The sequence below is a fragment of the Phallusia mammillata genome, chromosome 5 (assembly GCF_965637545.1).
Source record: "Phallusia mammillata chromosome 5, kaPhaMamm4.hap1.1, whole genome shotgun sequence".
Taxonomy (NCBI): domain Eukaryota; kingdom Metazoa; phylum Chordata; class Ascidiacea; order Phlebobranchia; family Ascidiidae; genus Phallusia; species Phallusia mammillata.
Window position 1 is genome coordinate 15,259,790 of NC_137256.1, and position 23,625 is coordinate 15,283,414.

The 23,625-nt window shown below is 35.3% G+C and overlaps 1 protein-coding gene across 1 annotated transcript; it reads right to left on the reverse strand.

Moving 5' to 3' along the window:
• Window positions 1–958: 958 nt before the first annotated feature.
• Window positions 959–21,998, reverse strand: LOC145228004 (uncharacterized protein CG5902-like). Its single transcript, XM_080092973.1, has 5 exons — window positions 21,747–21,998; window positions 11,040–11,150; window positions 5,589–5,703; window positions 4,468–4,558; window positions 959–1,681 (listed from the first exon to the last, which is right to left on the reverse strand). The coding sequence occupies exons 1-5, from the start codon at window positions 21,992–21,994 to the stop codon at window positions 1,344–1,346; spliced, it is 903 nt and encodes a 300-aa protein (XP_079949099.1). The 5' UTR covers window positions 21,995–21,998; the 3' UTR covers window positions 959–1,343.
• Window positions 21,999–23,625: the final 1,627 nt, after the last annotated feature.

The window sequence follows — 23,625 nt, forward strand, 5'->3', positions numbered from 1 at the left end:
TAAATTTAATTCTACCCATCATATACCCGTCCTTATCTTTAAAAGAATTTTGACCGTGCACTGTTATTTTTGACACGCCATTTTTTGACATCAGTGTTATCTCGCGTAGGCCTATTCTTCAGTAGGCTACGTTGTTTTAAAAAAATCACGAAATATAAAACAAAGTGCATTTTTACTGGGTCGGTTCCGGTCCAACGCCAAACAAAATATAGGGTTTAACTCCGGTTCGGGTTTTTAGAAAATCGTAATTAGCGGTTTAGATTCGGTTCGGGTTTAATGAACTTAATAGCTCAAACCGGTTCACGGATTCGGGTTCAGTTTCGGTTCGACTCCCTGCTCGCGATAAAACTTAATGCTAACAATGAGTGTGGGAAATACTCGATTAATTCGGAATTATATATTTAATTCAGCGCATTATATAAAAGAAAGTAGCTCACTGACTTTTGGTGGATGTTTTTTTGTGAGCCTATACCCGTAACATTTTTCGTCTATAGGTCCCATTTGCCAACTGCTCTATGGCGTGTCAGAGGTGAGAGGACCATGGCCCACCGGTTGAAAAACGCTGTAACAAACAAGCTGGAAGCCAAATAGGCCTAATGCATGTTATTTTTTTTACATAAGGAACTATTTTAAGAGAGCTTTATATTCGAAAAGCAATGTTTATATTATAGCGATTATACAAGGAACTATTATAACAGAGCTTTATATTCGAACCGCAACAGAATCGGTCAAGCGAACAAATAAATACAAGAATAACTTATTCGTTTTTAACGTATATCAACACGGTTTTCTAAGTGTTGCCCCAATTAGAACGGATAATCCAAGAAACACCGCACCCTAGTACGCATTTCCGCATAAAAAATACAAATGTTACTAATTTATTAAGCTGATTGCTTTGCATTGTACATTAATCCCTGTTTTTTGTAAGCAACAATTCGTGCATAGCATCAAGGACCTATATGTCTAAAATCTCTTTTATTTGATGCACTAACGCACAAAAAAGTGACAATAAAAAATGTTTTTTAACGGGGAGAAAAATCCAATACATTAAAGCGTCAAAACAACCAAAAAATTTGTCATGATTAGTTTAATAATTTTGTTTTTCTGTTCTAATCATAGAACGATTGAGTGCGAATAGTGTCACTAAAACCAAAATGCATAAAATCACTATGATCCTAATATTCACAAAGAAAATTCAAACAATTTAATCAGGGCAAACAAACAATTAATTGATAATTCAAACATGCAAAGGTTTGTTCATTTTTAAATTTTGAATAACCGTAAAAGCAGATTTGGTTGATCTACAAAGACACAAACAGTTGCATTCACTAAAATTATGGTTTTCAATCTTTTGGAAAGCTGTGCGGCTGTTGTCGATTTTTGCTGGAATTCGCACTCACAAGTTGATTTATGAAACCACTGTTCTTTTCCCTACTGCTTCTTCGATGATGAATAACAGAAGGTGGTGGATATGGTGGAAGGCTTCTGTGGCAAGGTACATTCGCCGCAGTGCTGGTGGCTTTCTTAATGCCCCGTACAGCTGCGTATTCACTAAATGCAACAGTGACTTTCTCACTGCAATATCTTTTAACATGCACTCCTTTTAAAAATTCTGGTGTGATATTTGCTTGGTATCCACCCTTCCGTAAAAGGTTTTCAATAGTCTGGGCTTGATTCCAACCTGTGACAAAAACAAATAAATTATGAAAATCATATTTACTACGAACAGAAAATGTTTCATCATTGCAAACAGTTTTCTATTCATACATGCTAACCCTTTATGGTTGTCCATTTACAACAGGGTTATTCAATCTTTTTGGCGAAATCGATCTCTTTCTAAGGCACTGGCTCAAAATCGTCCCCCTATAAGATTGTTATTTGTATGAAAGTTCTGCCTCTTAAGCAGATGTGGGCGGTTAGATACACCAAGTACACGAGATCTTCAGTTAACAGTAAAATCTATTTTAATTGCCACTTCAGCACGCAGGGTCCATTTCACGTAATTCTTCTAACGCACCTGAGAAATATTTGTTAATTCATAGACAAAACAATATTACCATCATGCGCAAACAAACGCCTTATTTTGTTAAAAAAAACTATGGGACATAACCCGGTAGAAGAGAATGCAATAATAACCTAAACATTCAACATCAAATTCGTGACCTTCAAGTTTCATTGATGCACCATTACCCACATTCTCCGCAGGGAACAGTCCAGAAGGCAGCGTATAACATCCGTCAAATTTGGTACGTATGAGGAAGGATAACAAAGCCAAATGGGGGCGAATCTATGTAAGTTTCGTCACCAGGTGCCACAAAAATGCACAAATAACGACTGTGTGGCGTGACTTGCGAAGAAGCGAAAGGCCTAAAATTTCTGTGCAATCGATGTACTAGGTACCAAAATCGATGTACTAGATCCTTCTTTAGGTACCAAAAGGCCAAAACAGATTGATGCTATACGCCGCGTGCTTAGTGTCATCGGCACAGCGGTTTGCGTCCCCTTTTGCTTTGTTACCCAAATAAAGACGAGATACACACGGGATGTTGGCAACCGCAAACCAATCACAAAACCATATGATAGATTAATCCCGGCGTCTGTTTTAGTTGTCGAAGCAAGCTACAGGAACATATGGTTTCTAAAGCCCAGTTGCATTCACCAACGGTGCAACATTCTAAACATTAAAACCGTTGGATAGCTGTCCGCTTGCTACAGGCAGCTGATCAAGGTTTTTTAGATTAAAAGTCCTTCCGGTCTCTATTCGGTGAGTTTATCGTGTCGTCGTTTATGATTTTTTGCCTCTATTTTTTTTCCTTTTGTTTGTTTTAGGTTTTGCCTAACGATATGAGCATATCAAATGAACGCAAACAATACATTTGTTACATAAAATTTATGTAGTATGCCGACACCATAGGCGTCTACTTGCTAAAATCGGCGGGGAGGCAGAACTTGATAATCTTGATAATACAGAAAAGATTTACAGCCTTGCCGTCAAATAACGTCGCAAATTATACCCTTTGAGGTCTGTATTGGTATGTATACATCAGCAACTGATGCCGAAGATAACTACAAGGTAACTTTTATCATTTCTCTATGATAACTATAACAAAACATACTTTATTTTTAGGCAACAAAGCGCACCTGGTCTTGCTGAGCCATTATAATAATTGTTTACTACGTTTCGTTTGTCAGGTTTACAACGAGTCGTCTATTTACGCAGTGAATTGTATGTAACACTAATAATAGTTGTAAAGTTTAGTTTACTTAAACGACGACCTAGTTTTAGCAAACATTTCTTGCGCGTGGTTTCACCCAATGGCTTATTGCATGAAAGTGAAGGAAAAAGCCCTAAACAAAATGTAAAAGGAAATAAATTTTCCGAGACTGCTACAAAGCAGTGGTCATTCTGAATGACATTTTTGGTAAAAAATATGTATCATGTCAACAAATTAAATATCATGCATATTAAACTAGTGGAGATTGTTAACGTCCCAGTACCCATTCCAAACAAATCATAGACTTTAATTCACGCTATTAACCCAACCAGTCAGTTGGCTTTGCAACGTTATTTTGTTCTAAAAACTGTTCTGAACATTCCAATTTATCTGTAGAAATAAACAACCATAATAGCTGTATGAAATGCAAATGCAGACTCTTTCATAGTAGACAAAAGTTTGTGCCACTTGCTCTCTGTTAACATCTAATGACGATGATGACTTTTAGAAAAAAAAGAACAACATTATAACCATGCAACCAACAAAAAATATTCAATGAGAGCAGCGAGAATAATGAAATTACAATCACATTGTGATGTTATGTAACAATCCTAATTATATCAAAATTAGTTACCAGCAATACTGAAACTAGGATAGATTTAGCAACACTAAAACTAGGACATGATTATACATGTAAAAAACTAGTGGGTATATATACATATATTTATATGTATATATGACCCCACTATATATATATACTTTGACATTTCAGGTGGCTAGTGGGGTAACTTGAGAAAGTCGTTCTAAAACCAAACTAATAATATACAATGACCTAAACTACAGTTTTGTCCCAATCAGCCACCCTTTTACATATTGACAACTAAAGATGTTTTAGGCAGCAATTGTTAATGATTCTGGCATCATAAAGTGGTAATACCCTTTAACTCTAAACATTTTCTGCAAGTAGATTCCATACACAAGTAACTTAAGCTCGGTTGTTGAAAAATTTTGACTATATTTGTATGCTGAGGGTGTTTTTGCGAAACATGCAGATTCTCTTTCTCTTCATACCTGTATTATAGTAAGGCTAAAAAAATAAAACGTGGCTGGGGTTCCGCAGAGTTTGCCATAGGCTTTTATCAGTTAAATGTCGCTTATACATTTTGTACACATTTTGTGGTAAAAACTTGAAAAAAGTCAATTTGCCTGAACTATACCCACAACATATACGTTGGAAAAGTATTTAATTTACCTTGTTCCTTGCTAACTTCTGGTAAATAGGTTGCTGTTTTGTGATGACCTCTCTCATTACGGAACTCAATGCGAATACCATTAACTCCAATCTGAAAAAGTAAAAATTATATTAAATTTTGTAGAAATAGCATGATGCTGTCATTGTTTTGAGAATAACAAAGAAACAATACACAAAGACACATACCGTAATTTTCCAAGTATAGTGCGCCCCCGTGCATAATACGCACCCTAAAAATGGCATGTCGATGCTGGAAAAAAGCCTGAACCCATGTATAATACGCACCCAAATTTTTACTCTTAAATCCGTAAACGTAAAATTATTTCAGAAAAAAGATCATCTTTTGAAACAACCGGATGTTATTCTGCCGGTCAGTATCACTGCACATGCGCTCACAAACTCGATAGCGAAAAATGTTTAGGATTTGTGTAGGGTACATCGTGACAGCAAACAAGATCTTACTGGTCGCGTTCAAGCGGAACCGATCTTAATACTTGCAGAGAACATTTTTATTTTTAAAACACAAATGAAGTTTAATATGTATCAGATTAAAATACCTAAAAATCAGAATAATTAAATTCAAACTTATATACAAAATTTTAGTTCGATCCGTTGCATATCGGCAATGATATCACCCCATTTACGTTGTCGCTAAATGGGCAGTGTGCAGTATTTGACAATAACACAGCATCAAGCATTGCACCATCGCATCAAACGATGTGTCGTCAATTATGAATTTTACTGACTAAGTGTGTTGGGCAGGATGGCTAAATGTGATGCGCGATTGACAACAAACAAGAAGAAAGGTCTGATTTCAAGTTTTATTTCGAGGCAGATTTTCTTCAAAAATTTTTGTACCCATGCATAATGCGCACCCTAGATTTTAGGACAATAAATTAATTAAATTTTGCGCATTATACACGGAAAATTACGGTAAAAGATTTCACAAAATGTCTCAGTATTAGTTTTATCATTTTAACCCACAGTTTGTTTGATACATTTAATTTGAGTTGTAATGATTATTATGTTATTCAATAAGCATAATATTACATATTTGTTGTTATCTGTTCACATCAAACACATGATTTTATACATTTATGCAATATTAATTTTACAAACACCTGCCAATCAAAACAATCTCTGCAGTCCTCAAAATTTGTTAAAAGTGAAACAGAGCAATGAAGTTTTCCAACCTCCTCCAATCGCATTGGGGCAAATCGACTGTCTTTCAAAGCACTGTAAAAAACTTTTCACTAAATTGCAAAAGTAAGAAATAAAAGTTTACACATTAAATCAAGTATAACCAAAAAAGAATATTTACTCTCATAATAAGCATTCTTACATCTTGGATGTGATGCCACACATGCTAATCGTTGCGGGTATATGGTGCAATCGCACACATATCTAATTTGCAAAGCACATGCACTCAAGAACAGGTCACTTACCTCGCAAAAACATTACAATGGTAGCTATTAGATGTGTAGTGACACAATATTTTGACGAACAAAGTTTTCCACAACAAATCAGCTGAGGTCATAATTTTATCTTCGTATAACACAAACTTACATTTGTTGTAGTAGTTAGGGTTAGCCCGATAATACTGTTTCGCTACTGATCCGATACTTAGGTGGCATCGGATCAAATACCGATACATTTATAAACAAGTAAAACATGCTTTAGTCTGCCATTGCTGCAACTAATTGCGAACAGCCACTTCACACAGACTAAGTCAGGTTTAAACTAGAAGGGTGGCTTTCTGATATACTTCCATTTTATATATTCTATACGATATATACCAATTTACTATACACATCATTTGATCTACACATATAATTGTTTTTGTAAACAAAAACTAATGGGTCCCCACACATGTGTTTGTGCGGATTTACGGTAAACAAATGTTGCGGTGACTTTTAGATTTTTAAGGACAAATTTTTAGAAAGCATTAACCCAACAATAAAAATTTTTTGTTCGTATTCTTTTTGCACTATTATTGTCATATAATTACAAAAACATTAAAAAAGAACAAATACTTTAATTTAATCTCTTGCTTTGACCCAGATATTGTCGTCCAAGGTCGGGTTTTAAACACATTTTTTTCTAGAAAGCTGTAACAGTTGTGTTACAGACACTTTAAATTAAAAAGCAATTTGCTACAAGTGTACACATAACAAATTGTTTTTCATTTAACTTTGTTTCGCAAAACCATTGACCTGTAGTAACCTCTCAGGGTGCACACGCCAAACGACTGTTTGACCTATTGACCGTTTTCAATAGCACGCCGTCCTTACTGTTCAACAACATCGTTTAACCTAATTTATACATGCCTTGAGTGTTGATTCCTAAATTTATTGCAAAAAAACGCTACGTTATGACGAAAGAAAGTTCTGAACTGTGTTAGTAATACCTACTAGTTGACCTTAAGTAACCCGTGGTCATGCGGCGGCCAACCTGACAACGAGCAATTAAAAAAACATTTATCTTGCAAAAATGTCAAGTTTATTTTTTCAACTTTATTTTGATTAGCAAGTTTTGTTGACATATACGAAACCGAAGCACGCTTATTAGGTTTAAATCACGTCATAGGTGTGAAACCTTTGCCAAAACTGAAAATGTGAGTGATAACTTAATAAAACGAAATAGCATTGCTGTGCAAAACAGCTGATTTCTGATCACCAAAACAATGTCTCGTAAAACGTCTGTCCGACGTCAAGCTGAGCCCTCCTGCTATCGTAAACCAGTGAGTTACTCTCTTGGGACTTCTGCCTACAGTGTCTTTCTTGACCAAACAAGCGTTAGACACATTTACATTTCGGGGGCCTGTGGGTGAACTGCTGGGTAATTCGGGGTCAAACTTCTGGAGGATCAAGTTTGAATTAATAACTAACATCTGACAAAATTTAAACAAATTTGAAGCACTCTTTCTTGACGAAACGCATATAACAAACCATGTTTTAAAGCATTTTGGGGGCCTGTGGGTGAACCACTGGGTCAATCGGGGTCAAACTTCAGGAGGATCAAATTTGGATTATTAACTAACATCTCTGTAAATTTGAATAAATTTGGAGCACTCTTTCTTGGCATCTCACAAGCCAGCGTTAGACAGAAAAAAGAAAGAAAGAAAAAAGAAAAAAAAATACGGAAAAAAACAATGTGTCCCCTTCAGGGGGACCCAGAAGGGGACCCATAACTAGTGGTGGGACGAGTACCCGGAACTCGGTACTTGCTATCAATGGTATCGAACGATTTTAGTGGTATCGATACTCGTACTCGAAATATTTTGTCTCAGTTTTCGATACCATGTGCGATACCGAAGGCCAGTTTACACCATAAGAATACGGGCAAATTTATGCCAATATTTGCTTCGGACAGCACAAAATCAGGAAAAAGTTCCGCAAGGTTACTTATATTTTTATGCGCTTTCGTGTGGAAATTACATTTTTATGCATGTGTGTATGCACGTCTGTATTTAAATTAGACAGTGATATACAACTAAGTACAACACTATACCTAAGTACTCAGTAATCGTACTCGGTATCGAAGGTATATACATGTGGTACTCGTACTCTGTATCGGTACTCGCTTCAAAACCTGGTATTGTCCCATCACTAGTTTAAACATTTGCGGCTTGTATCTAAGAACATATGACTCAAGACGAAAGACCGATTTGCCAAATCAGCAATTTTAACCATGATCTTTAGGTGTCGGATTAAATACTGGATATCAGGTAAACCCCGATTCCTAAACCTATACAAATAGGCTATGCCATGCTGTTATCGAAGCACAATGCTCCACAATCTGCCGCCGTATGCGTTGATTTAAACTGATTTATTAGGATATAAAAATGGGATAGATAGATTCTGCGGGTCCACTAAAGAAAACTTGATAGCAATACATGACAGACTTTTTGTATGTTATTGGGAGCAAAAAATGTCAAATATCAGGCAACACACAACTTAGCAATTTACATAGTGGGTCATCAACAAATGAGACCGATCATCAATCAGAACAAAAACGTCATAGACTGTCGTTTGGGAAGTTCCCAAATTAAAATGTTGGGCTCTTTTAAAATTTCAGGATACGCCCCTGGCTACAATGTTATGTAACACATCTTTTCATATACATCTGGCACCAAGAGAAAGCACAAATCAATCTCTTGCTTTGACCTTAATACATCCAAACTAAATGAGTAACTGCAAACAATTGTTTAGAATTTCAGCACATTAGGTCTTGTAAATATGGCCTAAAACTAAAACCAATTATTTCGGGGTGTACTTAGTCAGTACAGCCCTTTTTTTAAAAAAATACGTTTTTGAGGCCTGTGGGTGAACCACTGGGTCATTCGGGTTCAAACTTCAGGAGAATTAAATTTGATTCAATAGTTAACAGCTGTGTAAATTTTATCATTTAAAGCACTCTTTCTTAACCAAACGTATATAACAAAACAGCATTGGAGAGCAACAAATGTTTTGGGGTTGAAGGGGTGAAAATGGGTGAATTCTATTAAAAGTAGGGTTGGCAAGCCGGTCAATTGACAGCACTTTGTTTAACCGGTCAAATACTATTTTTAATTTTAAAAATCAAATGTGGTAAATTTTCTTGGACTTGCTTTTTGGTTGTTGAAAGGGTCATTTATTTCTAATAACCCTTAGGTAGAACAGTTTAGGGCAGGGATGGTGAACCTTTTTAGTTGAATGGGTCATACATAAGATCATAATTCGAAAAGAAAACAAAGTGGGTCACATATTTTATTACATGTCAATGAGAAGCTTGTTGCTGCATCTTCTCTGCAAGTCTTGCAATCCTAGGTAGTTTTCAGCTTAATAAACGCAGCAGTCATATCTGAGCTGAGACGATTCCTGCACTTGATCTTTTGAAATTTATGTGAAAACAAGGATTCGCTGAATATGTGGAACCGAACAGCGTAAGCAAACTTACAACAAATCGTTTAAAGTTGGGCGTTTAAATAAACATATCTGTTGCCTCACAATTGACTGAACAATCTGTAATTTAGGACAATAGACAATCTGGCAAAGGGTTTTAATTTAACTTTTTAATCTTGGAAGTCTGGTCACCCTACCTATAGTAATCAGTATACATTTTTAAAACTACAACTGGGTCACTAAAATTCACGTGGCGGGTCAGTGGTTCCCCATCCCTGGTTTAGGGCATACTTTTGTATTAATAAGTGCTTTTTAAGCCAATGTAGATTTGTTTTGTTCATTTGAAATAAATCCCATAACAATTAGGAGATACTTTTCATTTGAAATTAAGATCTGATTTACGTTATGGCAAACTTTGCAAGGTTTACAATGCAATTAAAAAAAAATGGATCATAGCACCGTTTTATCTTAATAAAAATCGGATGTGATAGGTCCATGAGGGAAGTTAATTCATTTGTATTTTCTTAGGCATTTTGCAAATGTTGCACATTTTTACTGACAGATAAAAAATCTAAGTAAATTAAAGCATCTGTGTAAACTTGTAGGTGTACAGTCCTTTTTTCTATATTTGATCCAAAAAAATTTTGTAGTTATATATTTAGCATATATTTGCCCAGAATAGATTTTTGTGGATAAGTTACAGGTCAGTACTTATTGGGATAAAGTACGTACATATCAAGCTTTTGTATATTCCTTTTTTGTCATCAATGGAGATGTGACAACAGCTTAACAGCATAAATTAAGATTTTAAGCAGGATAAGCGATTTTGACAGGTAAATCTCAGTCAAAGTTAGACTTTAATCTGATGTATATAGAATATTATGAGAATCCAGTTCACAAATGTGATTACTGAATGAAAATTACAGGCACACAGGTGGGGCCATGGATGAAATGAAGCATGCAATGCAGTCGGAAAAGTCTGTAATATAATATAAACTGAACATTTCCTATTTCACAAACAAATTTACATGAGTTGAAACCTTCATTTCCATTATATACTTATGGTTTAGCAGAAGATTAAACTTCCAACATTTAACTAAAAATGCGATTTAATAGAGTGTTAGTATTTGACCAATATTTGACCAATTTGACAAGTATTTGACCGGTCAATTGACCAGATTTTATTTGACCGGTCAAATGCCCAACCCTAATTAAAAGTTCAAAAATCTTTAGAAAACCTTACATTGCATCAACCAACAAAGCTTGTAACTCCTAGATAATGTACTTTAGTCAGTACAGCTGTTTCAAAACTTTTAAGTTTGGGGGCCTGTGGGTTAGCCGCTGCCTCATTTGGGGTCAAACTTTAGGAGGATCAGATTTGGATAAATACCTAACATGTGTGTAAATTTTAAAGGTTTGAAGCACTCTTTCTTGACCGAACGCATAATTTAAACAGAAATAGACAAATAAATACAGACAAAAACAATATGGCATACCAAGTAAATTCACCTACAATTTCTGTGTTAGTGTAGAAAAGTCTAGTAAACATGTGTTGGGGGCTAGTAGTTTAGGGCTCTACTGGGCACAGATGTACAAAAATAACAAATGTACAAAATGATTAAACCATATCTTGACAATTACACCATTGAGTTTGTGACATTGCATTTTATGCTTTGAATTTTGACCTACCTGATCATGGCATACTCTCTTAGTCCATTATGCAAAGGCATTGGGGAAAATGTCCCTATGCATCCACGAAGTCTCAAATCCTTGCCAATCTTCCAGGTAACAAACAATGGGCTATAATTGAAAAGAATGTAAATATAGTTAAAAGAAAACATGTCCAGCAAACTTAGCTAGTGTCAAGGTGTTGACTAATAGATGATTGGGGAAGTGTTAAATACACATTGTACACTAATGGTTGACTTTTAAACAAACTTTGCACATTCGTGACATGAGTGTTACAACTTAACAGAATGCATCAAAAAGTTTATATTCATCTCTATTGATCAAGCAACATTGTATTTTGATTACATGACAGTCATGATAATCGTGCAGCGACAGTTTAGCTGTTAGATAGTATTGGTATTGTCTGCAAACCTTAGTTTTCATCACAATCAAGTATTATTTTGTTTGTTAATTGAATAACAGTGAACAATAGAAGCTGCCACACACATAGACAGGGCAAGAAAAAATGCAAATTTACCGGGAAACCAGCAAAATTTTACTGCCACTTTTTGGTAAATCCCCCCAGTTGCTGTTCGTAAATATATTAAACTTAACCCACCGTATTTCACACGCACTTTGCCTACATAACGCAACATCTGAATTTATTAATCTCTATTCATCGTCTCCACTCGTTTGTGGAAATTTAAACTGTCTTTGTAAGGTTGGATTAAATGCTGTTGAGTCATTCGTACAGCCATTTTTTCCCACCAGTACCTATGTGCATTGTCATATAAATGAGTACACGCATTTTGAACAAACACATATGTCATGCAGCGTGTTAACCTGCAGGCCGCCGCAGCCTTAAAATGTAGGGACATCAAGCATCATGATGTTGGCGGTTTTAACAAACTAATAGAAGCTGGCGGAGTTATGTTATTCTACAACAATATTTATTTTAGACTTTTTGTCCACCTGTTAGACAAATGGCCAATAAATATTCCCTCGAGTAAGACTGGTTTCCCGGGAAGGAGCTTCCCAACTTCCCTACTTTTTCCTGCCATGCACATAGGAGCTGAGTAGGTAGTGTATGGGCCTTCACATTGGTTTTGGAAAGCACGATGGCGCCCACTGTGGATATTTTGTTTTTTGTAGCCTTATTATATGACGCATCGCAAAATAAAAAGTAATTTTGCTTTTCAACAAGCGTGCTGGTGAAAAAGCAACAAAACATTCTCTACAACTGCAACCTGTTTGGGTTGTGCAAGTTTATGACGTAAAATAAAATTGTTTGCCCGTAAATGTTTGGCAATTAATGTTTACAATGCGAATGTGTTGTAATAAATGGTTATCTCAGGTAATGTAAAGCAACAACAGAAACATATTTAAACGTTGCCCAACCAATGATAAACATTACTACAGGAACATGTTTGAAAAAGCGTTAATATATTCCCTATAGTTTTGCTATGTTGGGTACCATCTTAGCTACTGTCTTTTATAATCTTAGTTGTTTCTGCAAGCAGTAACGCATGGGTACAAAGTTGTAGATAATGCAAAATTACACAAGATAACAACCAGAAATTTGGGTGTTGTAAGGTAAAACACAGTGATCTGGACTGGGCTTAAACAATCATGCAATGTAAACTGCAAACAAATTTGGACAATGTTTAAACTTTGTCCGAAATAGTATTATTTTTTTTAAAAAAAGAAGAGGTCTTTAGTGGAACTATACGGAAAAACACAACAACCAAAATCTATAAATGGCATATTCTACACGCTATCCAAATTTCAGCCAATTTCGACACTGTTTTAAAAAGTCACACATTTTAGTGGGTAGTGGGTTAAATATTGGGGCTACAGGGTTTAACACAACAATCAACATTTATAAATGGCAGATTCTACAAGCTATCCAAATTTCAGCCAATTCTGACACTGTTTAAAAAAATTCACCCATTTTATGGGGCTAGTGGGGTGACTGATGGGGTTCTGTACCCAAAATAATTAAATATGAAAACACAATCGTACAATCTAGAGTCCTGTAAAATTTTGTCCCAATCGGCCAATGTTTAAAATTTTGACCATTGGAGGTGTTTTGGTTTCTGACGTCATAAGGCTATTAACAGTTAACACCCCCTTGACCGTCATCTGCAACACGTCCACTAACCAATCCACAAACACAAGTGGAATATGCCTGGTTGCCCTTGTGACAGCACAGAAACCTTTCGTTTTCGGTGCGCTGCAACAACATTTTAGACTTTAATATACTGGGGCTAATACTGGGGCTTTTGAGTCAAACGAAACAAATGGCACATCTACATAACTATATCTGCCATCTGTGAAAATTTTATCCGAATCCATCAAACTTTTCACAACAAAAGAGGTGGACAAACAAACTTCAGGGAAGAAAAAAACAAAAAGAAAAAAAAACGAAACGAGTAAAATCAACAGGAAAGGGGCCCCATATTTAGTATTATTTTAACTGAAACTATGTTTGACAAAAAAATCATTCTCAACTGCGTTCTGCGTTTCCTACAAGTTGACCTTTTGTCGTCATAAAATGGCCAACTTTTCAATGACCGTTTAATGACTTTTAATTGCAACCTTGGAAAACATGTAGTTTTTTACCTTCATGTTAATCAACAATGTTTCCCTGAAATGTACAAAACCCGAAATACCGTTTTAATCACTTCTAAAAAACAAACCTCTCGCTAAAGCTGAAAATATGCTTGCTAGCATTACTGCCCTAAGGGACTGGAAAAACTGAAACCGATTTTTTCGGGGTTAAAAGGGTGCAAAATGGGTGAATCCACATAAAGTTTTGGATTTGAAAAAAATATTTAGAATATCTTACTTGTACCAACCCATAAAGCATGAAACTCCTAGATCATGTACTTTTGATCAGTACAGCCGTTTCAAAACACTTACGTTTAAGGGCCCATGTAACATCTGTGCAAATTTGAATAAAATTTCAAGCACTCTTTCTTGACCAAATGCGTTTAACAAACCAGCGTTTGACAGAAATGAATATTTTGGGGTTTAAGGGGTGAAAATGGGTAAATCTTTTTTTAAGGTACAAAATTCTTTAAAATACCTTATATTCCACCAAACAACAAAGCATATGACTCCTAAATAAAGTACTTTAGTCAGTACAGCCGTTTTAAAAAAAATTACGTTTTGGGGGCCTGTGGGTGAACCGCTGGGTCATTTGGGTCAAACTTCAGGAGGATCGAATTTGGATTAATAACTAACATGTGTCTAAATTTGAAAAAAAACTAGAAGGGTGGCTTTCTGATATACTTTCATTTTATATATTCTATACAATATTTACCAATTTACTATACACATCATTTGATCTACACATATGATTTGTTTTTGTAAACAAAAACCAATGGGTCCCCACACACATGTTTGTGCGGATTTATGGCAAACAAATGTTGCGGTAATTTTTAGATTCTTAAGGACAAAAAAACAGCTGATTTCTAATCACAGAAAAGAATGTCTCTTAAAACGTCTGTCCGGACGTCAAGCTGATCCCTCCCGCTCTGCACTAAACCGTTTTAATCGTAAACCAGTGAATGACTCCCTTGGGACTTCTGTCCAACTGACAGTGTACACTGTACACAAACTATGGGCTGTTAAAGTCACATGCAAAGTTGTAAACAATAAAAAAAACCTCACATTGCACCAACCAACAGAGCACATAACTCCTAGATGATGTACTTTAGTCAGTATAGACGTTTTTTTTTAAAAATACGTTTTGGGGGCTTGCGGGTGAACGGCTGGGTCATTCGGGGTCAAACTTCAGGAGGATCAAATTTGGATTAACATGTCACATCTGTCCAAATTTTAATAAATTTGGACCACTCTTTTCTTGACTAAAAAGAAAAAAAAATACGGACAAAAACAATATGAAGGGGACCCATAATGAAGCACTCTTTCTTGACCAAACGCATATAACAAAACAGCGTTAGACAGAAAAAAATACGGACAAAAACAATATGTGTCCCCTTCATATAAGGGGACCAAATAATTAATACACCAAGTTGTGTTATGTTGATATTATTTTTGGGCAACAATTTAAAGCAGTTTGTTAGATAATAGATAACATAATTTACAATTAAACAATACCCTTCTTTTTGTTAAAAACAATAGGGCATTTCTCGGACAAGGAGAATCCTGTACATTCAACATCACATTACACTACATTTACCAAATTAAATGATACAAATACTTAGCAGTTTGGGAAATGCTATTAGGCCTTAGGAAGTGTGAAAGCGAAACAAGTTTAAGAGAAGATCCTTACCGTTGTATTTAAAAAGTATGATCCGCCATACCATATATATATAGCCTAAGTCAGGGGTGCACAACCTAATCAGATTTTGTGGGACTGGGAAGAGTATTTTCAGCTTAGTAGCCATATGCGTCAGACTTTTTTGTACGCCTAATGTGTCAAACAATGCGAAAAAACTAGTACCACAAGCTTCACAATATAGAAAAATATATGCAGCTAAATCTGTGTATGAACTAGAAGGGTGGCTTAGCACATATTGCCATTGCACATACACTGTGACCTTTTTCTTAACATATATTTACATCCGACACTTATTTTATATTGGGTCCCATATCAGCCACTGTCTTTTATAACCTTAGTTGTTTCTGCAAGCAGAAACTCATGGGTCCCCACACATGCAAAGTTGTAAATAATGCATTTCAAGAGATAACAATGAGAAAGTTTGGCAATGTATCGTCAAACACAGTGATTGGTACTGTGCATGAATAAATATGCTATATGGAGTAAAGACTATTTAAATTCATTTCAAAATCACGGTACGCCAGACCCATTAAAAGCGTCATATGGTGGTGAATGCTTGGTGACCAGCTGATTCGGTATGACGCCTTTAATGGGCCTGGCGTACTGTGATTTACATATGAGTGTGCCGTGATCGCTGGTCTGCATCGACGCTTCAAGGCTGATCCCAGTTATGAATTGATGTTCATCTTAAATTCATTTCATTCATACATTTTGAAGGTTTTTCTATTTTATGACTATCTGAGTGTTAAAAATAGTGAGAAAATAGGCTAAAACACAACAATCAGCTCCTATTATTGGTGAATTGTACATGGCTGTAGGAGTCTAGTGAAGTAAATGATAGGTACTACAGAGTTTAACACAACAATCAACACCTACAAATGGTACACTCTACAAACTGTCCAAATTTCATTGAATTCATACATTGTTTAAAAAATGGACCCATTTTGGGGGGGCAGTGGGGTAAATGTTGGGGCGACAGGGTTGAACATAACAAACAACAACTATAAATAGCACACTCTAAGCTGTCCAAATTTAATCAAATTCGGACAATGTTTAAAAAATTCACCCTTTTAAGGGGGCTAGAGGGGTAAATATTGGGGTGACAGGGTTAAACAAAACAATTGACACCTATAAATGACAAATTCTGCAAGTATTTTAAATTTCACTAAATTCCGACACCGTTCAGTTTAGCTTTATTAGTAGTGGTGACAGCAGCCTTTTGACCCTGGAAGTTTATGGTTGCTGACCTATATTTTGATTGTATTTGGCCCTCAACTGCATTTATATTTGTCAAATGATGTGAGGATTTGGCCTCATAAATGGACAACAAATACAGAAGAATCAGTGCAAAGTTCCTTTGGAATGCTTGGAATTGTGCTTTTTCTGCTAACTTCTGTGAACTGTGTTTCAAAATTTTACATGTTGTGGTGTAATGATACATAATAAACATGTACAAACACTTGTGAATGCATTATGTGTACAAGTATTTGGTAAACATTAGAATAAGTCAGTAAATTGTAAAGATTGCCAAAAGTTATTGTTAAAAACAAGTTTTTTACCCTCAAAAACATTAATTTCGTCCCTAACTACAGTAAAATAAGAAACTAAAATTGTTCATTATGACGTCATAGGCTAATTAATGACGTCATCGAAAAAACACACATCAATATTTTTTATGGAATTGTTTGTAAAGCAACTTGGAACTAATAATTGCAACGAAAACCATAAATAATTGTAACGAAAACCGGACTGCAATTTTATGAAAAATGAAATGGCGTCATTTCATAAGTGATGATGTCATTGAAATTTTTTTTGTCTTTAAATTGTAATTTTTTTTATACCTAACAACTTTCCCAGAGAAAGTTTTTGCCTATCTTCTATTGATTTTGCATAAAACCTTAAAGAGCAAGAGCATGTCTAAACCATAATTTTTGTAAAAAAAATCAGCAGTTAAAGGGTTAATACATTATAAAACATATTCTTCATTTATAATATAAAAAAGATCCAACCAAAACAAAGAAAAACACTGGGAAAAAACTTTGCACAACTGCATTGAAACTACCCCAAAATCCACAAAGCCAGAAAAATTAGCATAAGGTTAAAATATAATAAAACAATTTTATTCAGTGATTTTTATTGCCTTCAGTAGAAGTAACTATGCTGTAAGCATGTTGAGGTAATTTGATTTGTAAGGTGGTAGAGGACTGGCATACACTCCCTAGCATACAAATATGTAATGTTTGTTAACCTAAAACAACTGCAAAAACAGGCACCCTAGCAAACGAAGTTTGGACATTTAGTGATTAATTATTTCAATTCCCAATAAACTACTCACGATTTTGCAACACAAAACATGAACATTTGCAGCATTTATTCACAACATTTTTATGTTTGACCCAATCGTCATATGTTTGGGATTCCTGTACTGTTTTGCGAGATAACAGACAATCCCATGCTTCCAATCGCTGCCTAACGCCCTGGCCTGAATAAAGGTAGGTGTTATGAGCTGTGGGCGTCTTAACTACGTTGACTAGGGGTTGTAATGAACAGATGAAAGTTCTGGTCATGCTATACAAAGCTTGGGAACCTGTGACCTAAAGTAAATCAAAATGACACCTTAAGAGAGTCACCAAAAATCATACATAAGGTGGAGCTGAAACAGGCATTTAGTGCTAAGTCAGACCTTCAACCTTCGACTCTGCAACTCTAGGTTCTATGATCAAACTAAACAAAAAACAAAACACCTAACACAAATTTACTCAACATTTTGTGCCATATAAACACAGAACTTAAGAGTTTAAAGCAGGATCCATCATAGTTTTAACTAGAAGAGTGGCTTTCTGATATACTTCCATTTTATATATTCTATACGATATTTACCAATTTACTATACATATCATTTGATCTACACATATGATTGTTTTTGTAAACAAAAACTAATGGGTCCCCACATGCGTGTTTTTGCGGATTTATGGTAAACAAATGTTGCGGTGATTTTTTAATTCTTAAGGACAAATTTTTAAAAAGCATTAACCCAACAATAAAAAAATTTTGTTTGTATTTTTTTGCACTATTATTGTCGTATAATTACAACAACAATAAAAAAGAACGAAACAAATACTTTCAATTTAATCTCTTGCTTTGACCCAGATATTGTCGTCCAAGGTCGGGTTTTAAACACAATTTTTTTCTAGAAAGCTGTAACAGTTGTGTTACAGACAATTAAAAAGCGATTTGCTGCAAGTGTATACATAACTTTTCATTTAACTTTGTTTCGCAAAACGAGTTTTTCATTTAACTTTGTTTCGCAAACGAGTACCATTGACCTGTAGTAACCTTTAGGGTGTACACACCAAACGACTGTTTGACCTTTTGACACCGTTTTCAATAACACGCCGTCCTTGGTGTTCAACAACACCGTTTGACCTAATATATACATGCCTTGAGTATTTGATTCAAAAAAAAAAAAAAAAACGCTATGTTATGACGTAAGAAAGTTCTGAACTGTGTTAGTAATACCTACTAATTGACCTTAAGTAACCCGTGGTCATGCAGCGGCCAACCTGACACTAAGCATTTAAAAAAAACTTTTATCTTGCAAAAAAGTCAAGTTTATTTTTTCATATTTAGTTTGTTTAAGAAAGTTTTGCTTGACATATACGAAACCGAAGCACGCTTATTAGGTTTAAATCGTCATAGGTGTGAAACCTTTGTCAAAACTGAAAATGTGAGTGATAACTTAATAAAACGACATAGCATTGCTGTGCAAAACAGCTGATTTCTAATCACCGAAACGACGTCTCGTAAAACGTCTGTCCAACGTCAAGCTGAGCCCTCCCGCTCTGTCCTATTATTCGTAAACGTACTCTCTTGGGACTTCTGCCTACAGTGTCTTTCTTGACCAAATGAGCGTTAGACACATTTACGTTTCGGGGGCCTGTGGGTGTGTCGCTGGGTCATTCGGGGTCAAACTTCAGGTGGACCAAGTTCAGATTTATATCTAACATATGTCCAAATTTCAATAAATTTGAAGCACTCTTTCTTTACTAAACGAGCGTTACAAACTAGCATTAAACATTTTACGTTTCGGGGGCCTGTGGGTGAACCGCTGGGTAATTTGGGATCAAACTTCTGGTGGACCCAGTTTGGATTAATATCTAACATATGTCCAAATTTCAATAAATTTGAAGCACGCTTTCTTCAGTAAACAAGCGTTACAAACCAGCGTTAAAAATTTTACGTTTCGGGGGCCTGTGGGTGAACCGCTGGGTAATTTGGGGTCAAACTTCAGGTGGACCAAGTTTGGATTAATATCTAACATATGTCCAAATTTGAATAAATTTGAAGCACTCTTTCTTGACCAAATGCGTCTCACAAACCAGCGTTAGACAGAAAAAAGAAAAAAAGAAAAAAAAAATACGGACAAAAACAATATGTGTCCCCTTCAGGGAAGGGGACCCATAATAATCCAAAGTCTATTAATATCCTTCATCTTTTCACTAACAAAAGTAGCACATCACCATTTAAAACAGGTTACAAATAGTTTTTATGAAATAACTTAAACACAGAAAAATGAAGAAGACAAACACAAAACATATTGAAATTAATGTACATCCCCTTTGAAAAAAGCCATGGGTGTCAAACATGCAGCCCTCCAAGAATTTTTGTGCCTGCCAGACCAGTAAGGTTAAATGATACCATCATTCTCTATTAGTGGTATATACAAATGTTTAAAAGGGTTATCGAGAAAGCCCCTGAGAATCAGCAATTGCATTGATTGTTGCTTCACTGTACGCCAGATGTGGCCAACATGTCGTTTGCGATCGACTGGTCGATCGTTTGCTTTTAACTGGTCGATCGCACTAAATTCTCCATTACTAATCAAAAACTTAATTTAAAAACAATATTAAACAGCACTTCTGACATTTTGCCACACAGCACAAATGTGAAATGGCAATTATTATTTTTAACAATTATTATGTAAATATCATTTCTTTGATGCGTAACAGTTGTGATTTTGACATCAAATTATGTTGTAACAATTACAATGTTTGTGGTAACAACTTAAGTGTTAGTGTTAATGAAGAAGTTGTGATTGTTTGGGGAAACTTAAAAAAAGCATTTTACAGTTAAAACTGTCTTTGACTGGATACACGCCTGATTATAAAAAGTGTGTAAACGACATGATGGCTATGAAAATATGCGACTTTTTATGGTCGTAAGAACTACATGATTCTGGTAAGTGTCAATCAAATCTCACACAGAAATTTTATTGCTTTGTGTCAGTGACAGCCTATATAACTACGGATCATTCGATCATGTACAATTAAGAAAATTTTCGTCAATCTAAACGACTAATGGGTAACACTAAAAGCAGAAAAACAGATAAGTGGGAAAAGCAGGAAATCAACACTAAAAGCAGGAAAGAAAGGAAAAGCCGAAACAAGGGAAATTTGTGTTTTCTAAGAGGGAAAAAATAATTGCAGAAAAACAGAAAAAGAGTAAAATTACTTGTTTCAGAAGATTTTAAAATACGAAAAGCAGAAAAATGGGACATTTGATTTTTTTCCGTTCAAGCTCGTAAAAACCATTCGAAAGTGTTCTAACAGCGTTCTACATTGACTGTGTAAAAATACAGAAAAGACGGGAAATAAACAAATACAAAACATTTCTTGTTTTTCAGTATTGGACACAACACACAATCGATGTAGAACGCTAATAGATCACATTCAAAGGATTTTTGCGAGTTAGAAAGGGGCTCCTCCAAAGTACGCAATCTACAAAATGTTGATGGTTAGGGCTTTTAGGGTCTGGGTAAAGGTTTATAATAAAAATAACACTATAATTTAGTTTTAGATTCCCAGGTTGGACTTAACATTCTCATATGTGTTGAGAATGGTACTAAGCACTGTATGGTACCACATGTTAACACTAAGAAAATTAGATCCAAAAGGTATCTAAATTAAATTATAAAGTTATTTGTATTACAATCCCTCACCTTGACCCTTATAGCCGTAGATTGCATATTTTAGAGTAGCCCATTAGAAAGGTATAAAAAACAAATAAAGAAACATTTCCCGTTTTTCTGCTTTTTGTATTTACAAATCTTATGAAACAAGAAATTTTACTCTTCCTGTTTTTCTGCAATTATTTTTCCCTGTTTCAGAAAACACAAATTTCCATTTTTCTGCTTTTAGTGCTGATTTCCTGCTTTTCCCTCTTTTCTGTTTTCCAGCTTTTAGTTTGACCCCGACTAACAAGTTGGCAACCCCTGCTGTACGCCATTGTTTTCACATACATCAATAAGTACAGTTGATTATTTCACCCTCCTACACTGTACATTGTTTTGTTATTTATTAAAATAATGTATTTTAATAATGTACATAAAAAACAAGCTTCCATTAGTTCCATATGCTTACCAGGATTGGTTGGTAAAGTGTGGCGATTTGGGTGGATCAGAATTTTGTAAATGGCAGAGTAGGACGTCAAAGCAAAAATAGCACATTTCGTTGTTTACAATAGTTGACTTTTGCACGCCTTTTGTGCAATTCCCTTTATCAACACATCGCTGATTTAAATTTGTTTCACCTTGACCTGTTACATACTTTTTACCACAACAACCAGAAGCCATTTTAAACACAGCTATACAGTTCTGTAAAACAAACATCGTTGAAAAATTGTACATTTATTTGACACACAACTATTGTTTTTAACAGTAAAAAACAAATAAGTGTTGGGTCTGGTCTGGTCTGTACTTTCTTGGGGTCTGGTATACTTTTATGACCACACGTCATAACTACGTCATACCTGCACATAACCAATGACCTTTAGATACGATCAACTACGTCATAGTACGGATACGTCACGCACATAATGACGTCACTGTGACGTCACACATTTTCCCTATCGCCTGACAAAAAATTCCCACTTTACAAAATAACCATCGCAGAAAGCTAAAAATTGGTGTGTGGCGTCATCAAGGCTCTGGATGGCGTCATGAAAAAAATTATGTAAATCGGGTCACGCTAACTACATCTGTTCAACGTCCAAACCAGGGTTGCCAGATCCCAGTGATCAAATAAAGCCAAGATGAGAAAAAATAAAAGCCAAAAAAAGCCAAATAATTTTACTAACCACAAAATTACAATTTAATCACAAGTTACATATAAATTACATAAAAATTTCTTCTTCAAAAAGGTTGTCCTCTTCATTGTTGACAGACTCAGTAGAGAATTTCTTAGAATATAAAATGTCAGCTTTGAATCTACTCAACATTTTGGTTGAAGGAACAAATTCCTTACAGCACTTATTAGAAGTCAAGAGTTCTGCTCTAATTCTAATTGTTGCTTCCAATAGAGACAGCTGAAGTCTATTTCTTGCTTTAGTTTTTATGCAAGTTAATAGAGAGAACACCCTCTTCACTACGGCATTGCTTATAGGTGTTATAAGGCAAGTAAGAGCAAATGCAGAAGTTCTTTAAATTGAGGATGCTGCATTACTCCCTTTCAAAACTGCTCTGTGTCTTGGGGTATCCCATTTTCTTTAAATTGTTTTTGTTCTTTCCAATCAATAAAGGGCAATTTTCGGTACTGCTCTTCAATAATAGTCTGATATTCCCCAGCCAAAAAAAAAGCCAAACAAAAGTTTGTAAGCCAAAAAAGCCAAACAAAATTTTGTAAGCCAAACAGTAATAAAAAAAAGCCAGTTTCGAAGAATCTGGCGTCAAAAAAGCCAATATGGCAACCCTGGTCCAAACTTACTCGCTTATCCCAAACACACCATCATCATTTCGCCGAAATGGTAAGTACGAAAATTGTTAATAAGCGTTACGCACCACTGCGTACAGTTTCCAAAATTTTTTTTAATTTCTTTTAAACCATAGAGAGTGGTCAAGATACGTACAAATCGACATTTTGTGGTATGGGAGAAAACGTTTCAGCTTGTAAAGTCACATTTCTGGTCTTAAACAGTATTTGCCAATGAAATGACTTTAACCGATACTTGTTTTACATATAAGTCGCCCAAATAGCCTACAAATGCATACACAGTATATAGTCCAATGTTACGAAAGAAATAAAAAGACATTCCGAGCCTAATATTTTTCTATAAATTGGCACAGATGTACGTTAGAGCAAGAAGTTTCAGTTTGTAAAGTCACATTTCTGGTCTCAAACAGTATTTGCCAACGAAATGACTTTAACCGATACTTGTTTACGTAGGTCGAACATATACAAATGCATACATCACTAAGCCAATGTTACGAAACAAATAAAAAGACATTTCGAGCCTAATATTTTT